The sequence below is a fragment of the Lampetra fluviatilis genome, chromosome 34, assembly GCF_964198595.1.
Source record: "Lampetra fluviatilis chromosome 34, kcLamFluv1.1, whole genome shotgun sequence".
Taxonomy (NCBI): Eukaryota; Metazoa; Chordata; class Hyperoartia; order Petromyzontiformes; family Petromyzontidae; genus Lampetra; species Lampetra fluviatilis.
In genome coordinates this window covers 12,264,264-12,285,552 of record NC_136308.1, presented here as the reverse complement: position 1 = coordinate 12,285,552, position 21,289 = coordinate 12,264,264, and the positions used below count along the sequence as shown (strand labels likewise).

At 60.2% G+C, this 21,289-nt stretch overlaps 1 protein-coding gene across 1 annotated transcript in view; it reads right to left on the bottom strand.

Moving 5' to 3' along the window:
• Positions 1 to 965: 965 nt before the first annotated feature.
• Positions 966 to 21,289, bottom strand: part of LOC144944416 (chloride anion exchanger-like) — a 95,382-nt gene continuing 75,058 nt past the window's right edge. Inside the window, 9 exon segments of the mRNA XM_078872556.1 lie at positions 966 to 1,327; positions 1,894 to 2,048; positions 2,290 to 2,344; positions 3,575 to 3,937; positions 5,276 to 5,362; positions 5,750 to 5,842; positions 6,597 to 6,666; positions 10,648 to 10,754; positions 11,832 to 11,927. Coding sequence (XP_078728682.1) covers positions 1,304 to 1,327; positions 1,894 to 2,048; positions 2,290 to 2,344; positions 3,575 to 3,937; positions 5,276 to 5,362; positions 5,750 to 5,842; positions 6,597 to 6,666; positions 10,648 to 10,754; positions 11,832 to 11,927 — 1,050 coding nt within the window. The 3' untranslated portion in view covers positions 966 to 1,303.

Below are 21,289 nucleotides of genomic sequence, written 5' to 3'. Positions count from 1 at the left end.
GCGCGGGGCTGCGCTGTGGTGGTCAGGAGACGGATGCGCCGAGTGTCTCCCCCCTCGCATACAGCAGCACGGTGCTGGGTTTTTTCCGGCGTCTCTGTTCCCTTACGAGGGCTCACCAGGCTTTCTGAGACCACGGCATCCTTTCTCACGGAGTATGCTCGAGGTTGCTGGTGGACTTGAGTAGGCACGTGTGTGTCATTCACAGCCACAGCGAGACAGCGATAGTGGATGTGGTGTGCTGGGTGCGGAGATAGTGCTCTGGGTCGCCGAGTCAGACAAACCCGAGCAGAATCCTCCTGAAAATCCATCTTGAGACTCTGTGAGGCTTTTCGAGGTGAATATTTGGCATCCATCGCGGTCTCTCTGTGATTCATACTCCATTCAGAATACAGTACGTGCATCTCGCATCGCCGGTGCGGCGTGTAATTGCATTTAATTGCTGGTTTCCACGATTTACATTCCATTGAAAGGTATAAACATTCTGCAGCCCGATTATGGGAGCCATCATTTGGATTACGATTTCAAGGCCACCAAATGTCTGTCTGGCTGGGACAGTCCTGGTGAGTTGGGGAAGGCTGCTTACCCGTCATCCCCTCCCAAAAGCTTTTTGTGAAAATCTGCATGGTGTGCCAAGTTTAACGTTTTCTAGCCTCGGGCTCTACTAATGTGAGCAGATGTCGGGGTTACCTGAGTAGTGGGTGGGGCATCCTGAGCAATGGGCAGAGCTGCTTTCATAGTAGGCGGAGCTACTTCACAGTGGGCAGAACTAGCTTAGTAATGGGCGGAGCCACCTTGGTAATGAGCGGAGCTACCTTATTAGTGGACAAAGGTACTTGTGCAGTAGGCGGAGCTACCTTATTAGTGGACAAAGGTACTTGTGCAGTAGGCGGAGCTACCTTATTAGTGGACAAAGGTACTTGTGCAGTAGGCGGAGCTACCTTATTAGTGGACAAAGGTACTTGTGCAGTAGGCGGAGCTACCTTATTAGTGGACAAAGGTACTTGTGCAGTAGGCGGAGCTACCTTGGTAACAGACGGAGGTACTTGAGTAGTGGGCGGGGCCAGTTTCAGACAGAGCAAATCCGCTCGCTGTGTGGGCGGTGCTAGTGGCTGAGTGGGTGTGGCTACACAACCGTGGGTGGTGCTGGGAGAGGGACTGGCAGCGAGCTCACCACCACGTGTCCCGGTTGAGCCTCCGAGAAATTTGGCAGCCTTCAATTAGAGGTATTCAAATCGTGACACATTACATTCTCTGTTGCTTTCCCCGGACGCGTCTTGCAGGCACCGTGAAGCGCTCCCTGCCGTCACATGTGCGTGTCTTCCGTGACCTGCAACACACGATGGTGCCGCGCGGCACTGTCAGCAGCGAGCACGTGACGAGGTATCGAACATGAACCGCGACGGGGCCGGTGAGTCGCCCTCGCCGCCGAGGTTCGTGGTTTGAGAACCCGCAGCCGCCTCGGCTAACGCTGCGGGCGCGCCGACTGCTTTTGCAGCTGACGTTAAAGATCCCGTGACGTCACGTGAAGAACGGCAATGTCACGTGTGCTGGGTGAATGCACCGCGACATCGGCCCCTGACTGCAAATCGACCGCTTCCTGTAGCCGTCGGTGGGACATGGAGCCCGCGTGATCAGCTCGTGAGAGAAGAATGGCGTGAAACCGACCACGCTCGCGATTTTGGCTTGACTCTCGCAGGGCTCCCGACACGCTACACGTCGATTGAGGACCGCAGGAACGTAGGTGGGAGGCTAGAGGGGGAGGAGCTTGCGGAGCCTCGCGCTGGCGCGGCCCTTTTTGAAACAACCACGTTGGCGTTTGGGGCGGCTCGTAACTGTGGAAACACTGCCGCTGAACGTGGCGGCCGTGAGACCGAACTCGCAGAGGGGACTCACAGAGGCACGGGGAGAGGCGCGTGGAGAGAGCGGGACAGGAGGGGCGGCGTGCGCCGCGTGCCATAGCGCCGCATCACGCGTCGTCGGGAAGAAGCTGCTCCGCGCCACGGCACCCGCGAAGAAGCCGGCCCTCTCGAGGCGCGACAGCACCGCGTCTGCGGACACCACGACGCAGACAAAGGTCCCCCCGTGTAGCCCACACAGACTGCAGGGACAAGTGCTGATGGTGAGCATGGCGCGTGAGGGGGCAGTGCGCTCGGGCAGAAGAAAGAGATAGAGGAGAATAAGGAAAGAGAAGAGGAGAATAAGGAAAGCGAAGAGGAGAGAAGAAAAGAAGAGGGGAGAAAATATCAGGAGAAGAAGAGAATCGGAGAAGAGAAGGAGAGGTTCCCTTACCATCACAGCCAGCGAAGAGGAAGCTTACGCCCACGTTCTGATAATCTCCGGTCATCTGAGGAGACACGTTTTTGTTGTTGTTTAAAGAACACGTTATAGTTATTGTTATATTGTATTAATCTGCTCGTTTATCCAGGAAAATGTCACCGAGTCTCAAGATTATTTTCAAGAGAGTACTGCCGAGTTGTTCGCAGTAGCGGGGGGGGGGGGAGGTGTTGCTGCTGCTGCGTGTGATCCCAATCGAGTGATTCGCAGCGTCATCTTTCAGCGTTGCGATGTGGTTTGGCAAATGAACGTATTGGGCGGTACACACCGTTGTGGTGCGCGGTATAACAAAAAAGAAATCAAATTATTCGCAGTAATTATTTTATTTCCCGTGATTCGCAACCGCCAGTCAGAAAACCTTGCGGGGTGATGGTGGTGGTGCGAGTCAAAATCGGTTCTCGTGATATCGGAGCAGTTGCAAGACGAATGTTTATACGAGCGGCTGAACACGAAGCTTCACAGTCTGTTGCCGTATAGCAGCAATTGGCTGGCTCCTCGTGCCCTGGACTTGGTCGGACGGTTCCTCGATTCAGATTTATTCAGTCTCAATCGACTCAATCAACCTTTCAATTAAGGTTGATAAACAGATCCATTTTGCTGATTCTAGTTTAGATATTAGATTTTTTTATGAGGACCGGTGTGACATTGTGTGTGGGGTGTTTCAGCTTTGGGAAGAAATCTGAGAAAGCCCACGCAAAACAGGGGGAGAGAACATACAAACCTCCACACTCCGTCCTCACAGCAGTATCCATGGGGCTCGCCACAGTTGATCGGCAGGTCATATGCAGTGGGATCAATTGTGGCTACTCGGACTACTTATAAAACCTCTCGCCAGTGTGTAGAACAACCCTACAGCACACTCCAGAGGGGCTCTCTCGAGCTCCCTGCAGTGGATGTCCTTCTGCCTGCAGTGGTGTGAGCGAGAAATTGCAAGGCTACACCTTCACATTTTACCCTCTTGCCATGGCCCAGCGTCAGGTTGCACCGTGACCCAGTGTGAGGTGATACAGTGACCCAGCGTGAGGTGGTACAGTGACCCAGTGTGAGGTGGTACAGTGACCCAGTGTGAGGTGGTACAGTGACCCAGCGTGAGGTGGTACAGTGACCCAGTGTGAGGTGGTACAGTGACCCAGTGTGAGGTGGTACAGTGACCCAGCGTGAGGTGGTACAGTGACCCAGTGTGAGGTGGTACAGTGACCCAGCGTGAGGTGGCACCGTGCCCCAGTACCATCGTGAATACCGTGGTGAGGGTGTTGACCGCCACGGTGTCCAGGTACGTGACGGAGGAGAAGTCCAGAATGACGGTGTCGACCGTCACCCTCGGCACGCCCTCCAGCTCCACCGCGAGCCAGGCCTGGCGCCAAGGCCCCGCGCCGCCCCCCTCCCCGTCGGGCCCCAGGGTTCCCGCCGCGAGCTCCCGCTTCGTCGGCGGGGCCCATTTGGTTTCCACGGTGGCGACGACCTCGTGGGCGCCGCGCGCCTCCCTCGTGGCCTTCACCTCCTCGACGCCGGCACCCACGGCCGCGTCGTCGCCACTCTCGTCGGACGTCTCCGATTGGTCGCTGGCGCTGAAGGCCTCGTTCTGAGCGCCGGCGTTGATTGGCTGCGAGGCCCAAAGAGTGGCCACGGACGAAGATCAGAGGGATACCGGAGGCGGTGTGCCGGGTACATAAATATTGTCTGAGTCGCCGTTGCAGATGCAACCTCGTTTAAATTAAGCCCGATATGGTGAGCGCGAGTGTGAGGGTCAGCGTGAGCGGTGGTGAGGGTGAGTGGTGGTGAGTGTGAGCGGTGGTGGGTGTGAGGGTGAGCGGTGGTGGGTGTGAGGGTGAGCGGTGGTGAGTGTGAGGGTGAGCGGTGGTGAGGGTGAGTGTGAGGGTGAGTGGTGGTGAGTGTGAGGGTGAGCGGTGGTGAGTGTGAGTGTGAGCGGTGGTGAGTGTGAGGGTGAGTGTGAGGGTGAGTGTGAGTGTGAGCGGTGGTGAGTGTGAGGGTGAGTGTGAGTGTGAGCGGTGGTGAGTGTGAGGGTGAGTGTGAGGGTGAGTGTGAGTGTGAGCGGTGGTGAGTGTGAGGTGCGAGTGTGAGGGTGAGTGTGAGCGGTGGTGAGCAGTGGCGAGTGTGAGGGTGAGTGTGAGCGGTGGTGAGCGGTGGTGAGTGTGAGGGTGAGTGTGAGTGTGAGCGGTGGTGAGTGTGAGGTGCGAGTTTGAGGGTGAGTGTGAGCAGTGGTGAGCGGTGGCGAGTGTGAGGTGCGAGTGTGAGGGTGAGTGTGAGCGGTGGTGAGCGGTGGTGAGTGTGAGGGTGAGTGTGAGCGGTGGTGAGCGGTGGCGAGTGTGAGGTGCGAGTGTGAGGGTGAGTGTGAGCGGTGGTGAGTGTGAGGGTGGGTGTGAGCGGTGGTGAGCGGTGGCGAGTGTGAGGTGCGAGTGTGAGGGTGAGTGTGATCGGTGGTGAGCGGTGGTGAGTGTAAGGGTGGGTGTGAGCGGTGGTGAGCGGTGGCGAGTGTGAGGTGCGAGTGTGAGGGTGAGTGTGAGCGGTGGTGAGCGGTGGTGAGTGTGAGGGTGAGTGTGAGCGGTGGTGAGCGGTGGCGAGTGTGAGGGTGAGTGTGAGCAGTGGTGAGCGGTGGTGAGTGTGAGGGTGAGTGTGAGCGGTGGTGAGCGGTGGTGAGTGTGAGGTGCGAGTGTGAGGGTGAGTGTGAGCGGTGGTGAGTGTGAGGGTGGGTGTGAGCGGTGGTGAGCGGTGGCGAGTGTGAGGTGCGAGTGTGAGGGTGAGTGTGAGCGGTGGTGAGTGTGATGGTGAGTGTGAGCGGTGGTGAGCGGTGGCGAGTGTGAGGTGCGAGTGTGAGGGTGAGTGTGAGCAGTGGTGAGCGGTGGTGAGTGTGAGGGTGAGTGTGAGCGGTGGTGAGCGGTGGTGAGTGTGAGGGTGCTCTCGCGGCTGGTGCTGCACTCACCAGGGCAGCCTCTCGGCTCAGCCGCTTCTTCAGCTTCTTCAGCGCCTTGTCCCTCTTCCTCGCGACCCTCGCCGGGTCGAACTCCAGCTGCACGCACACGGAGACACGGAGACATGGGGACATGGAGATACGGGGACACGGAAACACGGGGACACGGAGACGCGGGGACATGGGGACACGGAGATACAGAGACACAGAGACATGGAGACACGGAGACATGGGGACACGCTCGTGTGGAGACACGGGGACAGGGGGACACAGGGACACGGAGACACGGGAACACGGAGACACGGGGACACGGGGACACGGGGAGACGGGGACACGGAGACACGGAGACACGGAGACACGGAGACACGGGGCCACGGAGACACGGGGTCACAGAGACACGGGGACACGGAGACACGGGGACACGGAAACACGGGGACACGGAGTCACAGGGATCGTGGGAGGGGGGGGGGTCGGGGGGTTACTCACGATCGCCATGAGCTTCTCTCTGAAGTATTCGATGTTCCCGAAGTAGAGCGGCGCTGGGCAGCGGACAACTTTCACCCCGGGGGTTTCCGCCGCCTGCGATCACAAAACACAAACGACGGCATCACTTGTGTGTGTGGGGGGGGGGGGTCCATTTTCAGGCAGGATAAATGATTACATATTCTTTGGGTCTTTGATTACAGTTTGACTCTTCTGGTATTATTATCATTGTCTATCCAGCACGGCCCGCGCGTCATTCATCGGTGCACCCATCTGGTGTCCATCAGCAGCTCCGTGCGGTCGACGTGTGGCCACTCCCACTCTGAATTCCTCCTTGCCCCGTGTGAAAACAGACGCCGCTGCTGCTCCGTGCAGCTCACTTCTGCTCGCGCCTTCATTCGATCTCTCTTCTCCCCTCCCATCATCGCTCGACATCTTGGCCCCATAATTCCTTATCCCCCTCCCCCTCCTTCCCTTTTCCCGCCGCTCATCTCAAGCCGTGCCTTCCTCCTTTTTGTCCGTCTCGGGGGCTTCCTTCCCGGCATCGCTTCCCTTTCCCCCATTCCTTTATCTTCTCCCACAGATTGAAATCCCCATGCCGTGTCTTGCGCTACACGGGTAAAATATGTTCTTTTAACACGTAACAAAAACAACAAAGACGTGTGTGGACATTTGTAACCGTACCCATCAACTTTCCAAACGACGTATTGAATTGGAACGGCCCTTGCTCCAATCAAGAAGTGAACCGGAAACAACCCCCCTCCCCCTATCCCCTCATTGAATGTTAAGGGAGAACAACACTTATCGGGAATTGCCTGGGAGGGAAACGGGAGGGAGGCGGTGACGTCACCTGCTTGAAGACACCGACGCGTTTGTAGATCTCCGTGTCGGGAATGTTGCCCAGAGGGACGCACGCTGGGCTGTAACACAAAGACAAAATAACCATCGTGTCACCTTGAAAGATTTTTGGGGCAAGCGCTGTTAGCGAGTAACACCTTTGAAGGTCGTCAACGGCACGAGAGCGAGTGAATGGACAGCACCACGCCCGGCCGCCTTCGTCTCCCGCATCGAACCAGGTGCTCATTTGAGTCTGAGTCGACCTAGGGGAGGCCCAGGACCGATTCACATCATTGGCACCGGCGGTGGTCGTGAGCGGGAATCGAACTGGAGCCGTCGGGATTCGTAGCGCAGCTCGCTCAGCGCCACACGCGCCGCGTGTCGCGTTCCCACGTGCGCGACAAGTCGGACCCGAGCCGTGCCGGACCCGAGCCGTGCCGGACCCGAGCCGTGCCGGACCCGAGCCGTGCCGGACCCGAGCCGTGCCGGACCCGAGCCGTGCTGGACCCGAGCCGTGCCGAACCCGAGCCGTGCCGGACCCGAGCCGTGCCGGACCCGAGCCGTGCCGGACCCGAGCCGGACCCGAGCCGTGCCGGGCCGATTTGAGAAGTGACGCGGCGCTTTACGAGCCACGCGACTTCCTGGAACGATGCTCACCAGCGCTCAGTCGTCTCCTTATCACTCGCCTATCGCTACCACGGTTTTACTCGTGCCGTAAACTTCGCTCATCAATTCCTCCACCCCTGTCGAAACAGTCGGGGTCTACCAGATGCCGGCTCTGTCGTCTCGTCACACCACGACGTGTTCCACCACACTTGCAGGTCAAGGCAACTCACCCACCCACACCTCCACACTCCACACCGCCATCACAACACCCCTCTCTTTCTCTGCTTCTTCTCTCGCCCTGTTCTTTTGTGGAAGTCCCTCCCCCCATCATCGCTTTTCACTCCGTGTCTATTATAAAGTTGACAGTGCTGCTGTTTGTTCCTGGCCGCTTGATTTTATTGGATCTTTGGGCCTACTGTGCTCGACAACCGTGAAGAGTAGGCCACGTTTCCCTGCAGTAGAAGGGCTCTCTCTCTCGATCGTCCTCTCATGGAGGCCCATCCAGCAGCAGTGGCGTTGACCGGCTATTGCAGGGTTGCGCCTTAACCTCCTCTCGTGTGGGCCGAGTCTTCCCCACAACAGCGGTGACCACGCGTGGGTGGGGGCAGCCTCCGGCGAGCCGTCAGCATCTCCCTTCTCCCCACTCCTCCAATCACGACCGGCTGCCCCATCCACAACGCGTGGTCTTCATCATGATCATCATCATCATCCTTGTCTTCTGATGAGATCAATCTACTGAAGGCCTTCCCCCAAGCCACCGGGTTTCATCGCTCAATCTCCCCGGCGGTGGATGGGTCCGTCCGTCGTGCCACCACCACCACCCCTCCCTCCCCTACTCGCTCACGTCGCCCCGTTAATAACCCCGGGCGCTGCTATCAAGACTTCGAGCCGTAAGTGAAATCCAATTCGCAGCGGCCGTTTCGTCACCGCACCTGCTTTGCGCGCGATTGACGCAAGCTCGCAGGTGTCACGACTTACGGTCGAGGGAGAGAATTCAATGGGCGCGCAACGCGTCAGAGTCAGAAACTATTGGCGTTCGGCAGCCTGCTGGGAGAGAGAGAGAGAAATGTCCGCGCCCATTAGAGGCTCTCCAGATCGCAAGCAGCTTTACTGAAAGCGTTCGGTGATTTTTCGCACCCCTCAATCCACCGTAGCCAGGTCATCATCATGAACAACAACAGGAGCTAGGTTCGATCGCACTCCCGCCCCCACCCCCCCGACTGGATGAATGTCTACCCATCTCTCGCGCTCTCGCGATGTCCACGGTCCATCTCGTCGTCCCTGTACTCGAGATCGAAAAAACATCGCTGCTGCATCCGTCAAGCGCTTTTTAATCGCCACTTTTTTGGGGGGTAGGGTGGGGGGGCGAGGCCCCTGCTGATGAATTTGTCAGTTGTTTTGTTTCCTCTCCTTCCTCTGTTCTTTTCGGGGGGTAAGTTCCCAACAAGCAACGCAACTTTCACCGGACGATGAGTCACATTGATGTTGCGATGCTGCTGCTGTTGCAGCGGCAGCGGTGCAAGAGCAAAAACAGCAAAAACTTCCAACGCGTTCGTCAATGACGCTGCGGCCACACAATACAATGGACAATAGACGACGTTTCGGGTAACAGGCCCTACGTGAGGGCCGAGTAAAGTTGACAATGGATCGTCTTTACCAGAGTCGTTGTGCGCCCAATTGTAGTCAACACGCATGCCATCCTTTTGGCGTTATTACTTTCTCTCTTACAGCTTTGGGCGCCACTTTAATCAACGTGCCCACTTCTCTCCAGGGCAAGGGTGGTAGTGTGGTACGGGATTTGTTCGGTTGTTAAGTACGGCACGGTATTAATTGTCCCCGTACACTTTTCGTACCAACTCAGGTGATTAATTCATGAGAAGCCAAGCTTCTTTATTTCTGATAATCATTATCTTCTCTTTATCTTCTCACCGTACGTTGGAACTTCTTCGCACTGTGCATAGCCCACCGTGCTCGTTGGAGGTGCAGTGCGGGGGAAGGACAAATTAAAGACAAAATGCAGTTTCCAGTTTGTTGTCGGCTATAATAATGTAACACAACAGTTATCAGAAACTAAAACGGTCGGCAAAGACTCCGTTTGCAAAATGACACTCACCATTGATAACGGATGAGAATATGACGCGGGACTTTTTAATCAATATTTCCTAATTATGCAATTTCGGATTTAAATGTTTTTCTTCAATTAAAAAAAATATTTACGCAGATTTGTGTTGTAAAGAGCGAGGACCTTTCTACAACAGCAAAAAAAAGCAAAACGGTATACTGCTGTAAGCTTGCTTGTCGTATATCTCTTATTTCCTAAGCTTTGTTGTTTCTTAAGTACGATATAAGGTACGAAATTAGGGTACACATTTTTTTTACCGTACTAGTACGGTACAAATAGAATATTGGAAAGCTACGGCACGAACATTTGTTTCCGAAGGTACGACCTCCTTCAGTCAAATATTCCATCAAGATCGATAAGGTCGTCACATTGTGCATTGCTCAGTCTCCCACGGTCGAGGCTTCGCACTTGGAGTGACAGTGCCTTTGCAATTGCGACACCGAAACTCTGGAACTTCTTCGAGTTCTAGATTTGAAGCTTTCGTGACTGCAAGGAATCATCTTCTTAGGTTTTTTCGGTAAAGTCACGTAGAAAGTAAAATAAAATAAAAAATAAAAACAAAAATCACGACGTTTCGGAGGCAACACAAGTCTCCGTCATCAGGTGGGACCGTCACAGCCAGATTAGCTGTATCAAGTGAGGCAATGATTCAAGATGTAATCCCTTAAAAGCGAGTTGAGGGGGGAGGGAGAGGGAGGGGGGAGCTCATCAGACTATGGTAGCCAATGAAAGGAACGTATCGGGAGGGAGGGGGGGCGAGGCCAAAAGGGTGGGCGATGGACGTGGAAGCGCTTGTGCGCAAGCGGCCAATTACTGCACACGCCAACACAGGACTTCCGATACACTTAGACATCTTCAAAGCTCGACTAAAAACGTCTCTGTTTCACACGGCTTGCTCTATTTTGTTATTTTCAACCGCCGATCTCACGTCTTCTTGGCGTGGTTGTTGTTGACTGTTTTCCGCCTTTCCATGCAAAGCAACCTGAGAACGATTGTTTAAGGCCACCCCATTGGATCGTCTTTAAAAGTCATCGTGCACCCATCCCCCACGCCCACCCCACCCCACCCCATAGAGGCAGGCAGATACAGCTGAGGCATAGACGCCTTCAAACATCGCCACAGAGCGTTATCGAGGGCCCAAATAGCGAGCCGCTCGAATAGGGCTTGGCTACAACTGCCAGGGCGAGCTGGCACCAGCTGGCACCAGCTGGCACCATGGCCCATAGCCCATGGCACCATGGCCCATGGCCCATGGCCCATGGCACCATGGCCCATGGCCCGTGGCCCGTGGCACCATGGTGCCGGTGTGTCGGACACCACCGCAAGCCGGTCTCACAAGAGGGAGTGAGCGACGGTGGTGAGGATCTCGAAGGCGAGCGCCACGGCCAGGCCCAGGTCGAGGCCGAGCAGGATGCTCATCACGCAGCTCACCACCCACAGCAGCTGCACTCGTCACCGACGGGGTGGGCGGGGTGGAAGTTGGTGGGGAGGGGGGCAAACGGGGCGGTGAAGAGAAGCACGTGCTGAGTGAGTGGGTGGATGCCTGAACTCAGCCTCAAATGAGTACCTGGTGCGGTGTGTAAACATCGCCACTGGGGAGACAAAGGCGGTCGGCCGTGGTGCTGACCAACCATACCTTCGTGTGCCGTGCCGGCCTTCATAAGTGCTCGCTACCAGCACTTGCACCAACAGTCTGTTAAGGCTACGTGGGGTATCTTTGGCTTTGTGGATCAGTACATTACCTGAGTGGATGAGTGCACAGATGAGCCAGCGCGTGGGTGGATGGGGCTGGAGGTGAGTGAGTGTTTGCGTGAGTGAGCACGCTGGTATGTGGGTTGTTGTGGGTTGTGCTGTGTAGCTCTCCAATGCGGCTCCATGAGTCTCATGACCCTTTTCTAAGGAGGCTCCTGACGAATGTTAGTAGAAGGGGGCGATTATTGCTGCTGCTGCTGTGTGATTAATTTGCGGTGTAACTTTTCAAATGTAGCAAAATGTGGACAGTGACGAAGGCACACAACGGGCCAACTCTTGCCGAATGGTGCCACGAGGCTTTTAACGTCCAACTGTGAGCGCGGCGGCTAGTGTGTAGCGCGACTATGGCTCACAACGCAGACAATGCGGGAACGACCAGGGTGGCCGCCAGGCTCGAACCGCTAAAACCCTGCGACATGCAGCGAATGACGCGCCAGCGCACCACTGGGTCACGTGACCGCTCCACATGTATGCGTGTGTGTATGCGTGCGTGTGTGTATGCGTGCGTGTGTGTATGCGTGCGTGTGTGTATGCGTGCGTGTGTGTATGCGTGCGTGTGTGTATGCGTGCGTGTGTGTATGCGTGCGTGTGTGTATGCGTGCGTGTGTGTATGCGTGCGTGTGTGTATGCGTGCGTGTGTGTATGCGTGCGTGTGTGTATGCGTGCGTGTGTGTATGCGTGCGTGTGTGTATGCGTGCGTGTGTGTATGCGTGCGTGTGTGTATGCGTGCGTGTGTGTATGCGTGCGTGTGTGTTCGCGCTGACGTACGCAGTCGATGCGGTCCGTCCGCCACAGGCGAGGCACCTCCTTCACCTGGGTGAACATCCCCTTGAGGTTCACCACCACGAGGGAGGCCAGCACCGCCTTGCACCGCCGCGGAGCAGAGGAAAAAAACAAGTAGTCACGTTGCGTATGGCCGGGGTTCCCACAGCCTCGTTCACACTCACTCACTCACCCACCCAGCCACCCAGCCACCCAGCCACGTAGCCACCCAGCCACATAGCCACCCAGCCACCCAGCCACATAGCCACCCAGCCACCCAGCCACATAGCCACCAAGCCACCCAGCCACCCAGCCACGTAGCCACCCAGCCACCCAGCCACCCAGCCACCCAGCCACATAGCCACCCAGCCACTCAACCACATAGCCACCCAGCCACCCAGCCACCCAGCCACATAGCCACCCAGTCACCCAGCCACATAGCCACCCAGCCATCCAGCCACCCAGCCACCCAGCCACGTAGCCACCCAGCAAAATAGCCACCCAGCCACATAGCCACCCAGCCACCCAGCCACCAAGCCACATAGCCACCCAGCCACTCAGCCACCCAGCCACATAGCCACCCAGCCACCCAGCCACCCAGCCACATAGCCACATAGTCACCCAGCCACCCAGCCACATAGCCACCCAGCCACATAGCGACCCAGCCACCCAGCCACCCAGCCACATAGCCATCCAGCCACCCAGCCACCCAGCCACATAGCCACCCAGCCACATAGCCACCCAGCCACATAGCCACGCAGCCACCCAGCCACGTAGCCACCCAGCCACCCAGCCACCCAGCCACCCAGCCAACCTGCCACCCAGCCAACCTGCCACCCAGCCACTTAGCCACCCAGCCACATAGCCACCCAGCCAAATAGCCACCCAGCCAACCTGCCACATAGCAACCCAGCCTCCCAGCCACATAGCCACCCAGCCACCCAGCCACATGGCCACGCAGCCACATAGCCACTCAGCCACCCAGCCACATAGCCACCCAGCCATCCAGCCACCCAGCCACCCAGCCAGGTAGCCACCCAGCCACGTAGCCACCCAGCCACCCAGCAACCCAGCCACATAGCCACCCAGCCACAGAGCCAACCAGCCACCCAGCCACATAGCCACCCAGCTACCCAGCCACCCAGCCACATAGCCACCCAGCCACCCAGCCACATAGCCACCCAGCCATCCAGCCACGTAGCCACCCAGCCACCCAGCCACGTAGCCACCCAGCCACCCAGCCACGTAGCCACCCAGCCACCCAGCCACATAGCCACCCAGCCACCCAGCCACATAGCGACCCAGCCACCCAGCCACCCAACCACCCAGCCACATAGCCATCCAGTCACCCAGCCACCCAGCCACATAGCCACCCAGCCACATAGCCACCCAGCCACCCAGCCACCAAGCCACATAGCCACCCAGCCACTCAGCCACCCAGCCACATAGCCATCCAGCCACATAGCGACCCAGCCACGCAGCCACATAGCCACCCAGCCACCCAGCCACATAGCCACATAGTCACCCAGCCACCCAGCCACATAGCCACCCAGCCACATAGCGACCCAGCCACCCAGCCACCCAGCCACCCAGCCACATAGCCACCCAGCCACATAGCCACCCAGCCACCCAGTCACCAAGCCACATAGCCACCCAGCCACTCAGCCACCCAGCCACATAGCCACCCAGCCACCCAGCCACATAGCCACATAGTCACCCAGCCACCCAGCCACCCAGCCACATAGCCACCCAGCCACGTAGCCACATAGCCACCCAGCCACCCAGCCACATATCCACCCAGCCACCCAGCCACCCAGCCACATAGCCACCCAGCCACCCAGCCACCCAGCCACATAGCCACCCAGCCACCCAGCCACATAGCCACCCAGCCACCCAGCCACCCAGCCACGTAGCCACCCAGCCACCCAGCCACATAGCCACCCAGCCACAGAGCCACCCAGCCACCCAGCCACCCAGCCACATAGCCACCCAGCCACATAGCCACCCAGCCACGTAGCCACCCAGCCACATAGCCACCCAGCCACCCAGCCACATAGCCACACAGCAACATAGCCACCCAGCCACCCAGCCACATAGCCACCCAACCACATAGCCAAACAGCCACCCAGCCACCCAGCCACATAGCCACGTAGCCACCCAGCCACCCAGCCACCCAGCCACATAGCCACCCAGCCACATAGCCACCCAGCCACCCAGCCACGTAGCCACCCAGCCACCCAGCCACATAGCCATCCAGCCACGTAGCCACCCAGCCACCCAGCCACTTAGCCACCAAGTCACCCAGCCACATAGCCAACCAGCCACCCAGCCACATAGCCACCCAGCCACGTAGCCACCCAGCCACATAGCCACCCAGCCACCCAGCCACATAGCCACCCAGCCACCCAGCCACATAGCCACCCAGCCACATAGCCGCCCAACCACCCAGCCACCCAGCCACATAGCCACCCAGCCACATAGGTACCCAGCCACCCAGCCACATAGCCACCCAGCCACCCAGCCACCCAGCCACCCAGCCACCCAGCCACATAGCCACCCAGCCACTCAGCCACCCAGCCACATAGCCACCCAGCCACATAGCCATCCAGCCACCCAGCCACATAGCCACCCAGCCACACAGCCACATAGCCACCCAGCCACATAGCCACCCACTCACGTAGCCACTCAGCCACCCAGCCACATAGCCATCCAGCCACCCAGCCACAAAGCCACCCAGCCACGCAGCCACATAGCCACCCAGCCACCCAGCCACCCAGCCACCCAGCCACGTAGCCACCCAGCCACCCAGCCACCCAGCCACATAGCCACCCAGCCACCCAGCCACCCAGCCACTCAGCCACATAGCCACCCAGCCACCCAGCCACATAGCCACCCAGCCACCCAGCCACATAGCCACCCAGCCACCCAGCCACGTAGCCACCCAGCCACATAGCCACCCAGCCACTTAGCCACCCAGCCACGTAGCCACCCAGCCACCCAGCCACTCAGCCACATAGGCACCCAGTCACTCAGCCACATAGCCACCCAGCCACCCAGCCACATAGCCAACCAGCCACCCAGCCACATAGCCACCCAGCCACATAGCCACCCAGCCACACAGCCACATAGCCACCCAGCCACCCAGCCACCCAGCCACATAGCCACCCAGCAACCCAGCCACATAGCCACCCAGCCACATAGCCACCCAGCCACTCAGCCACCCAGCCACATAGGCACCCAGCCACCCAGCCACATAGCCACCCAGCCACCCAGCCACATAGCAACCCAGCCACTCAGCCACCCAGCCACATAGCCATTCAGCCACCCGGCCACATAGCCACCCAGCCACATAGCCACCCAGCCACATAGCCACCCAGCCACCCAGCCACATAGCCACCCAGCCACCAAGCCACAAAGCCACCCACTCACATAGCCACTCAGCCACCCAGCCACATAGCCACCCAGCCACCCAGCCACCCAGTCACATAGCCACCCAGCCACCCAGCCACCCAGCCACATAGCCATCCAGCCACCCAGCCACATAGCCACCCAGCCACATAGCCACCCAGCCACCCAGCCACATAACCACCCACTCACGTAGCGACTCAGCCACCCAGCCACATAGCCACCCAGCTACATAGCCACCCAGCCACCCAGCCACATAGCCACCCAGCCACATAGCCACCCAGCCACCCAGCCACATAGCCACCCACCACATAGCCACCCAGCCACCCAGTCACATAGCCACCCAGCCACCCAGCCACATAGCCACCCAGCCACCCAGCCAGGTAGCCACCCAACCATGTAGCCATCCAGCCATCCAGATACATAGCCACCCAGCCACCCAGCCACATAGCCACCCAGCCACCCAGCCACATAGCCACCCAGCCACCCAGCCACCCAGCTACGTAGCCACCCAGCCACGTAGCCACCCAGCCACCCAGCCACGTAGCCACCCAGCCACCCAGCCACCCAGCCACATAGCCACCCAGCCACCCAGCCACCCAGCCACATAGCCACGTAGCCACCCAGCCACGTAGCCACCCAGCCACCCAGCCACATAGCCACCCAGCCACATAACCACCCAGCCACCCAGCCACATAGCCACCCAGCCACATAGCCACCCAGCCACCCAGCCACATAGCCACCCAGCAACCCAGCCACATAGCCACCCAGCCACATAGCCACCCAGCCACCCAGCCACATAGCCACCCAGCCACCAAGCCACATAGCCGCCCAACCACCCAGCCACCCAGCCACATAGCCACCCAGCCACTCAGTCACTCAGCCACATAGGCACCCAGCCACCCAGCCACATAGCCACCCAGCCACCCAGCCACATAGCAACCCAGCCACTCAGCCACCCAGCCACATAGCCATCCAGCCACCCGGCCACATAGCCACCCAGCCACATAGCCACCCAGCCACATAGGCACCCAGCCACCCAGCCACCCAGCCACATAGCCACCAAGCCACATAGCCATCCACTCACATAGCCACTCAGCCACCCAGCCACATAGCCACCCAGCCACCCAGCCACCCAGTCACATAGCCACCCAGCCACCCAGCCACCCAGCCACATAGCCATCCAGCCACCCAGCCACATAGCCACCCAGCCACATAGCCACCCAGCCACCCACTCACGTAGCGACTCAGCCACCCAGCCACATAGCCACCCAGCCACATAGCCACCCAGCTACATAGCCACCCAGCCACCCAGCCACATAGCCACCCAGCCACATAGCCACCCAGCCACCCAGCCACATAGCCACCCACTCATGTAGCCACTCAGCCACCCAGCCACATAGCCACCCAGCCAACAAGCCACCCAGCCACATAGCCACCCAGCCACCCAGCCAGGTAGCCACCCAACCATGTAGCCATACAGCCATCCAGATACATAGCCACCCAGCCACCCAGCCACATAGCCACCCAGCCACCCAGCCACATAGCCACCCAGCCACCCAGCCACCCAGCCACGTAGCCACCCAGCCACGTAGCCACCCAGCCACGTAGCCACCCAGCCACCCAGCCACGTAGCCACCCAGCAACCCAGCCACCCAGCCACCCAGCCACATAGCCACCCAGCCACCCAGCCACCCAGCCACATAGCCACGTAGCCACCCAGCCACCCAGCCACCCAGCCACCCAGCCACGAAGCCACCCAGCCACACAGCCACATAGCCACCCAGCCACATAACCACCCAGCCACCCAGCCACATAGCCACCCAGCCACATAGCCACATAGCCACCCAGCCACCCAGCCACATAGCCCACCAGCCACCCAGCCACGTAGCCACCCAGCCACCCAGCCACATAGCCACCCAGCCACATAGCCACCCAGCCTCCCAGCCACATAGCCACCCAGCCACATAGCCACCCAGCCACATAGCCACCCAGCCACATAGCCACCCAGCCACATAGCCACTCAGCCACCCAGCCACATAGCCACCCAGCCACCCAGCCACATAGCCACCCACTCACGTAGCGACTCAGCCACCCAGCCACATAGCCACCCAGCCACATAGCCACCCAGCTACATAGCCACCCAGCCACCCAGCCACATAGCCACCCAGCCACATAGCCACCCAGCCACCCAGCCACATAGCCACCCACTCACGTAGCCACTCAGCCACCCAGCCACATAGCCACCCAGCCACCCAGCCACCCAGTCACATAACCACCCAGCCACCCAGCCACATAGCCACCCAGCCACCCAGCCAGGTAGCCACCCAACCATGTAGCCATCCAGCCATCCAGATACATAGCCACACAGCCACCCAGCCACATAGCCACCCAGCCACATAGCCACCCAGCCACCCAGCCACGTAGCCACCCAGCCACCCAGCCACGTAGCCACCCAGCCACCCAGCCACCCAGCCACATAGCCACCCAGCCACCCAGCTACATAGCCACGTAGCCACCCAGCCACCCAGCCACCCAGCCACTCAACCACGAAGCCACCCAGCCACCCAGCCACATAGCCACCCAGCCACATAACCACCCAGCCACCCAGCCACATAGCCACCCAGCCACATAGCCACATAGCCACCCAGCCACCCAGCCACATAGCCCACCAGCCACCCAGCCACGTAGCCACCCAGCCACCCAGCCACATAGCCACCCAGCCACATAGCCACCCAGCCTCCCAGCCACATAGCCACCCAGCCACATAACCACCCAGCCACATAGCAACCCAGCCACATAGCCACCCAGCCACCCAGCCACATAGCCACTCAGCCACCCAGCCATGTAGCCACCCAGCCACCCAGCCACATAGCCACCCAGCCACGTAGCCACCCAGCCACCCAGCCACATAGCCACATAGCCACCCAGCCACCCAGCCACCCAGCCACATAGCCACCCAGCCACATAGCCACCCAGCCACCCAGCCACCCAGCCACATAGCCGCCCAACCACCCAGCCACCCAGCCAAATAGCCACCCAGCCACATAAGCACCCAGCCACCCAGCCACATAGCCACCCAGCCACCCAGCCACCCAGCCACATAGCCACCCAGCCACATAGCCACCCAGCCACCCAGCCACATAGCCATCCAGCCACCCAGCCACATAGCCATCCAGCCACATAGCCACCCAGCCACATAGCGACCCAGCCACATAGCCACCCAGCAACATAGCCACCCAGCCACATAGCCACCCAGCCACCCAGCCACATAGCCACCTAGCCACATAGCCACCCAGCCACATAGCCACCCACTCACGTAGCCACCCAGCCACCCAGTCACATAGCCACCCAGCCACCCAGCCATATAGCCCCCCTACCACGTAGCCACCCAGCCACGTAGCCACCCAGCCACCCAGCCACATAGGCACCCAGCCACCCAGCCAGGTAGCCACCCAGCCATGTAGCCATCCAGCCATCCAGATACATAGCCACCCAGCTACCCAGCCACCCAGCCACCCAGCCACGTAGCCACCCAGCCACCCAGCCACAAAGCCACCCAGCCACAAAGCCACCCAGCCACATAGCCACCCAGCCACCCAGCCACCCAGCCACGTAGCCACCCAGCCACCCAGCCACGTAGCCACCCAGCCACCCAGCCACATAGCCACCCAGCCACCCAGCCACATAGCCACCCAGCCACCCGGCCACCCAGCCACATAGCCACCCAGCCACCCAGCCACATGGCCACCCAGCCACATAACCACCCAGCCATCCAGCCACATAGCCACCCAGCCACATAGCCACCCAGCCACCCAGCCATGTAGCCACCCAGCCACCCAGCCACATAGCCACCCAGCCACGTAGCCACCCAGCCACCCAGCCACGTAGCCACATAGCCACCCAGCCACCCAGCCACATAGCCACCCAGCCACATAGCCACCCAGCCACCCAGCCACCCAGCCACATAGCCGCCCAACCACCCAGCCACCCAGCCAAATAGCCACCCAGCCACATAAGCACCCAGCCACCCAGCCACATAGCCACCCAGCCACCCAGCCACCCAGCCACATAGCCACCCAGCCACATAGCCACCCAGCCACCCAGCCACATAGCCATCCAGCCACCCAGCCACATAGCCATCCAGCCACATAGCCACCCAGCCACATAGCGACCCAGCCACATAGCCACCCAGCAACATAGCCACCCAGCCACATAGCCACCCAGCCACCCAGCCACATAGCCACCTAGCCACATAGCCACCCAGCCACCCAGCCACATAGCCACCCACTCACGTAGCCACCCAGCCACCCAGTCACATAGCCACCCAGCCACCCAGCCATATAGCCACCCAGCCATGTAGCCACCCAGCCACGTAGCCACCCAGCCACCCATCCACATAGGCACCCAGCCACCCAGCCAGGTAGCCACCCAGCCATGTAGCCATCCAGCCATCCAGATACATAGCCACCCAGCTACCCAGCCACCCAGCCACCCAGCCACGTAGCCACCCAGCCACCCAGCCACAAAGCCACCCAGCCACAAAGCCACCCAGCCACATAGCCACCCAGCCACCCAGCCACCCAGCCACGTAGCCACCCAGCCACCCAGCCACGTAGCCACCCAGCCACCCAGCCACATAGCCACCCAGCCACCCAGCCACATAGCCACCCAGCCACCCGGCCACCCAGCCACATAGCCACCCAGCCACCCAGCCACATGGCCACCCAGCCACATAACCACCCAGCCATCCAGCCACATAGCCACCCAGCCACATAGCCACCCAGCCACCCAGCTACATAGCCACCCAGCCACATAGCCACCCAGCCACCCAGGCACATAGCCACCCAGCCACCCAGCTACGTAACCACCCAGCCACCCAGCCACATAGCCACTCAGCCACGTAGCCACCCAGCCACGTAGCCACCCAGCCACCCAGCCACCCAGCCACATAGGCACCCAGCCACCCAGCCACCCAGCCACATAGCCACCAAGTCCCCCAGCCACATAGCCAACCAGCCACCCAGCCACATAGCCACCCAGCCACATAGCCACCCAGCCACCCAGCCACATAGCCACCCAGCCACATAGCCACCCAGCCACCCAGCCACATAGCCACCCAGCCACATAGCCGCCCAACCACCCAGCCACCCAGCCACATAGCCACCCAGCCACCCAGCCACATAGGCACCCAGCCACCCAGCCACATAGCCACCCAGCCACCCAGACACCCAGTCACATAGCCACCCAGCCACCCAGCCACCCAGCCACAAAGCCATCCAGCCACCCAGCCACGTAGCCACCCAGCCACCCAGCTACATAGCCACCCAGCCACCCAGCCACGTAGCCACCCAGCCACCCAGCCACGTAGCCACCCAGCCACCCAGCCACATAGCCACCCAGCCACCCAGCCACCCAGCCACATAGCCACCCAGCCACCCAGCCACATAGCCACCCAGCCACATAGCCACCCACTCACGTAGCCACTCAGCCACCCAGCCACATAGCCACCCAGCCACCCAGCCACGTAGCCACCCAGCCACCCAGCTACATAGCCACCCAGCCACCCAGCCACGTAGCCACCCAGCCACCCAGCCACGTAGCCACCCAGCCACCCAGCCACATAGCCACCCAGCCACCCAGCCACCAAGCCACATAGCCACGTAGCCACCCAGCCACCCAGCCACCCAGCCACCCAGCCACGTAGCCACCCAGCCACCCAGCCCACTAGCCACCCAGCCACCCAGCCACCCAGCCACCCAGCCACATAGCCACGTAGCCACCCAGCCACCCAGCCACCCAGCCACCCAGCCACGTAGCCACCCAGCCACCCAGCCACGTAGCCACCCAGCCACCCAGCCACATAGCCACCCATCCACCCAGGCACATAGCCACCCAGCCACCCAGCCACATAGCCACCCAGCCACATAGCCACCCAGCCACCCAGCCACATAGCCACCCACTCACGTAGTCACTCAGTCACCCAGCAACATAGCCAGCCAGCCACCCAGCCACATAGCCACCCAGCCACCCAGTCACATAGCCACCAAGCCACCCAG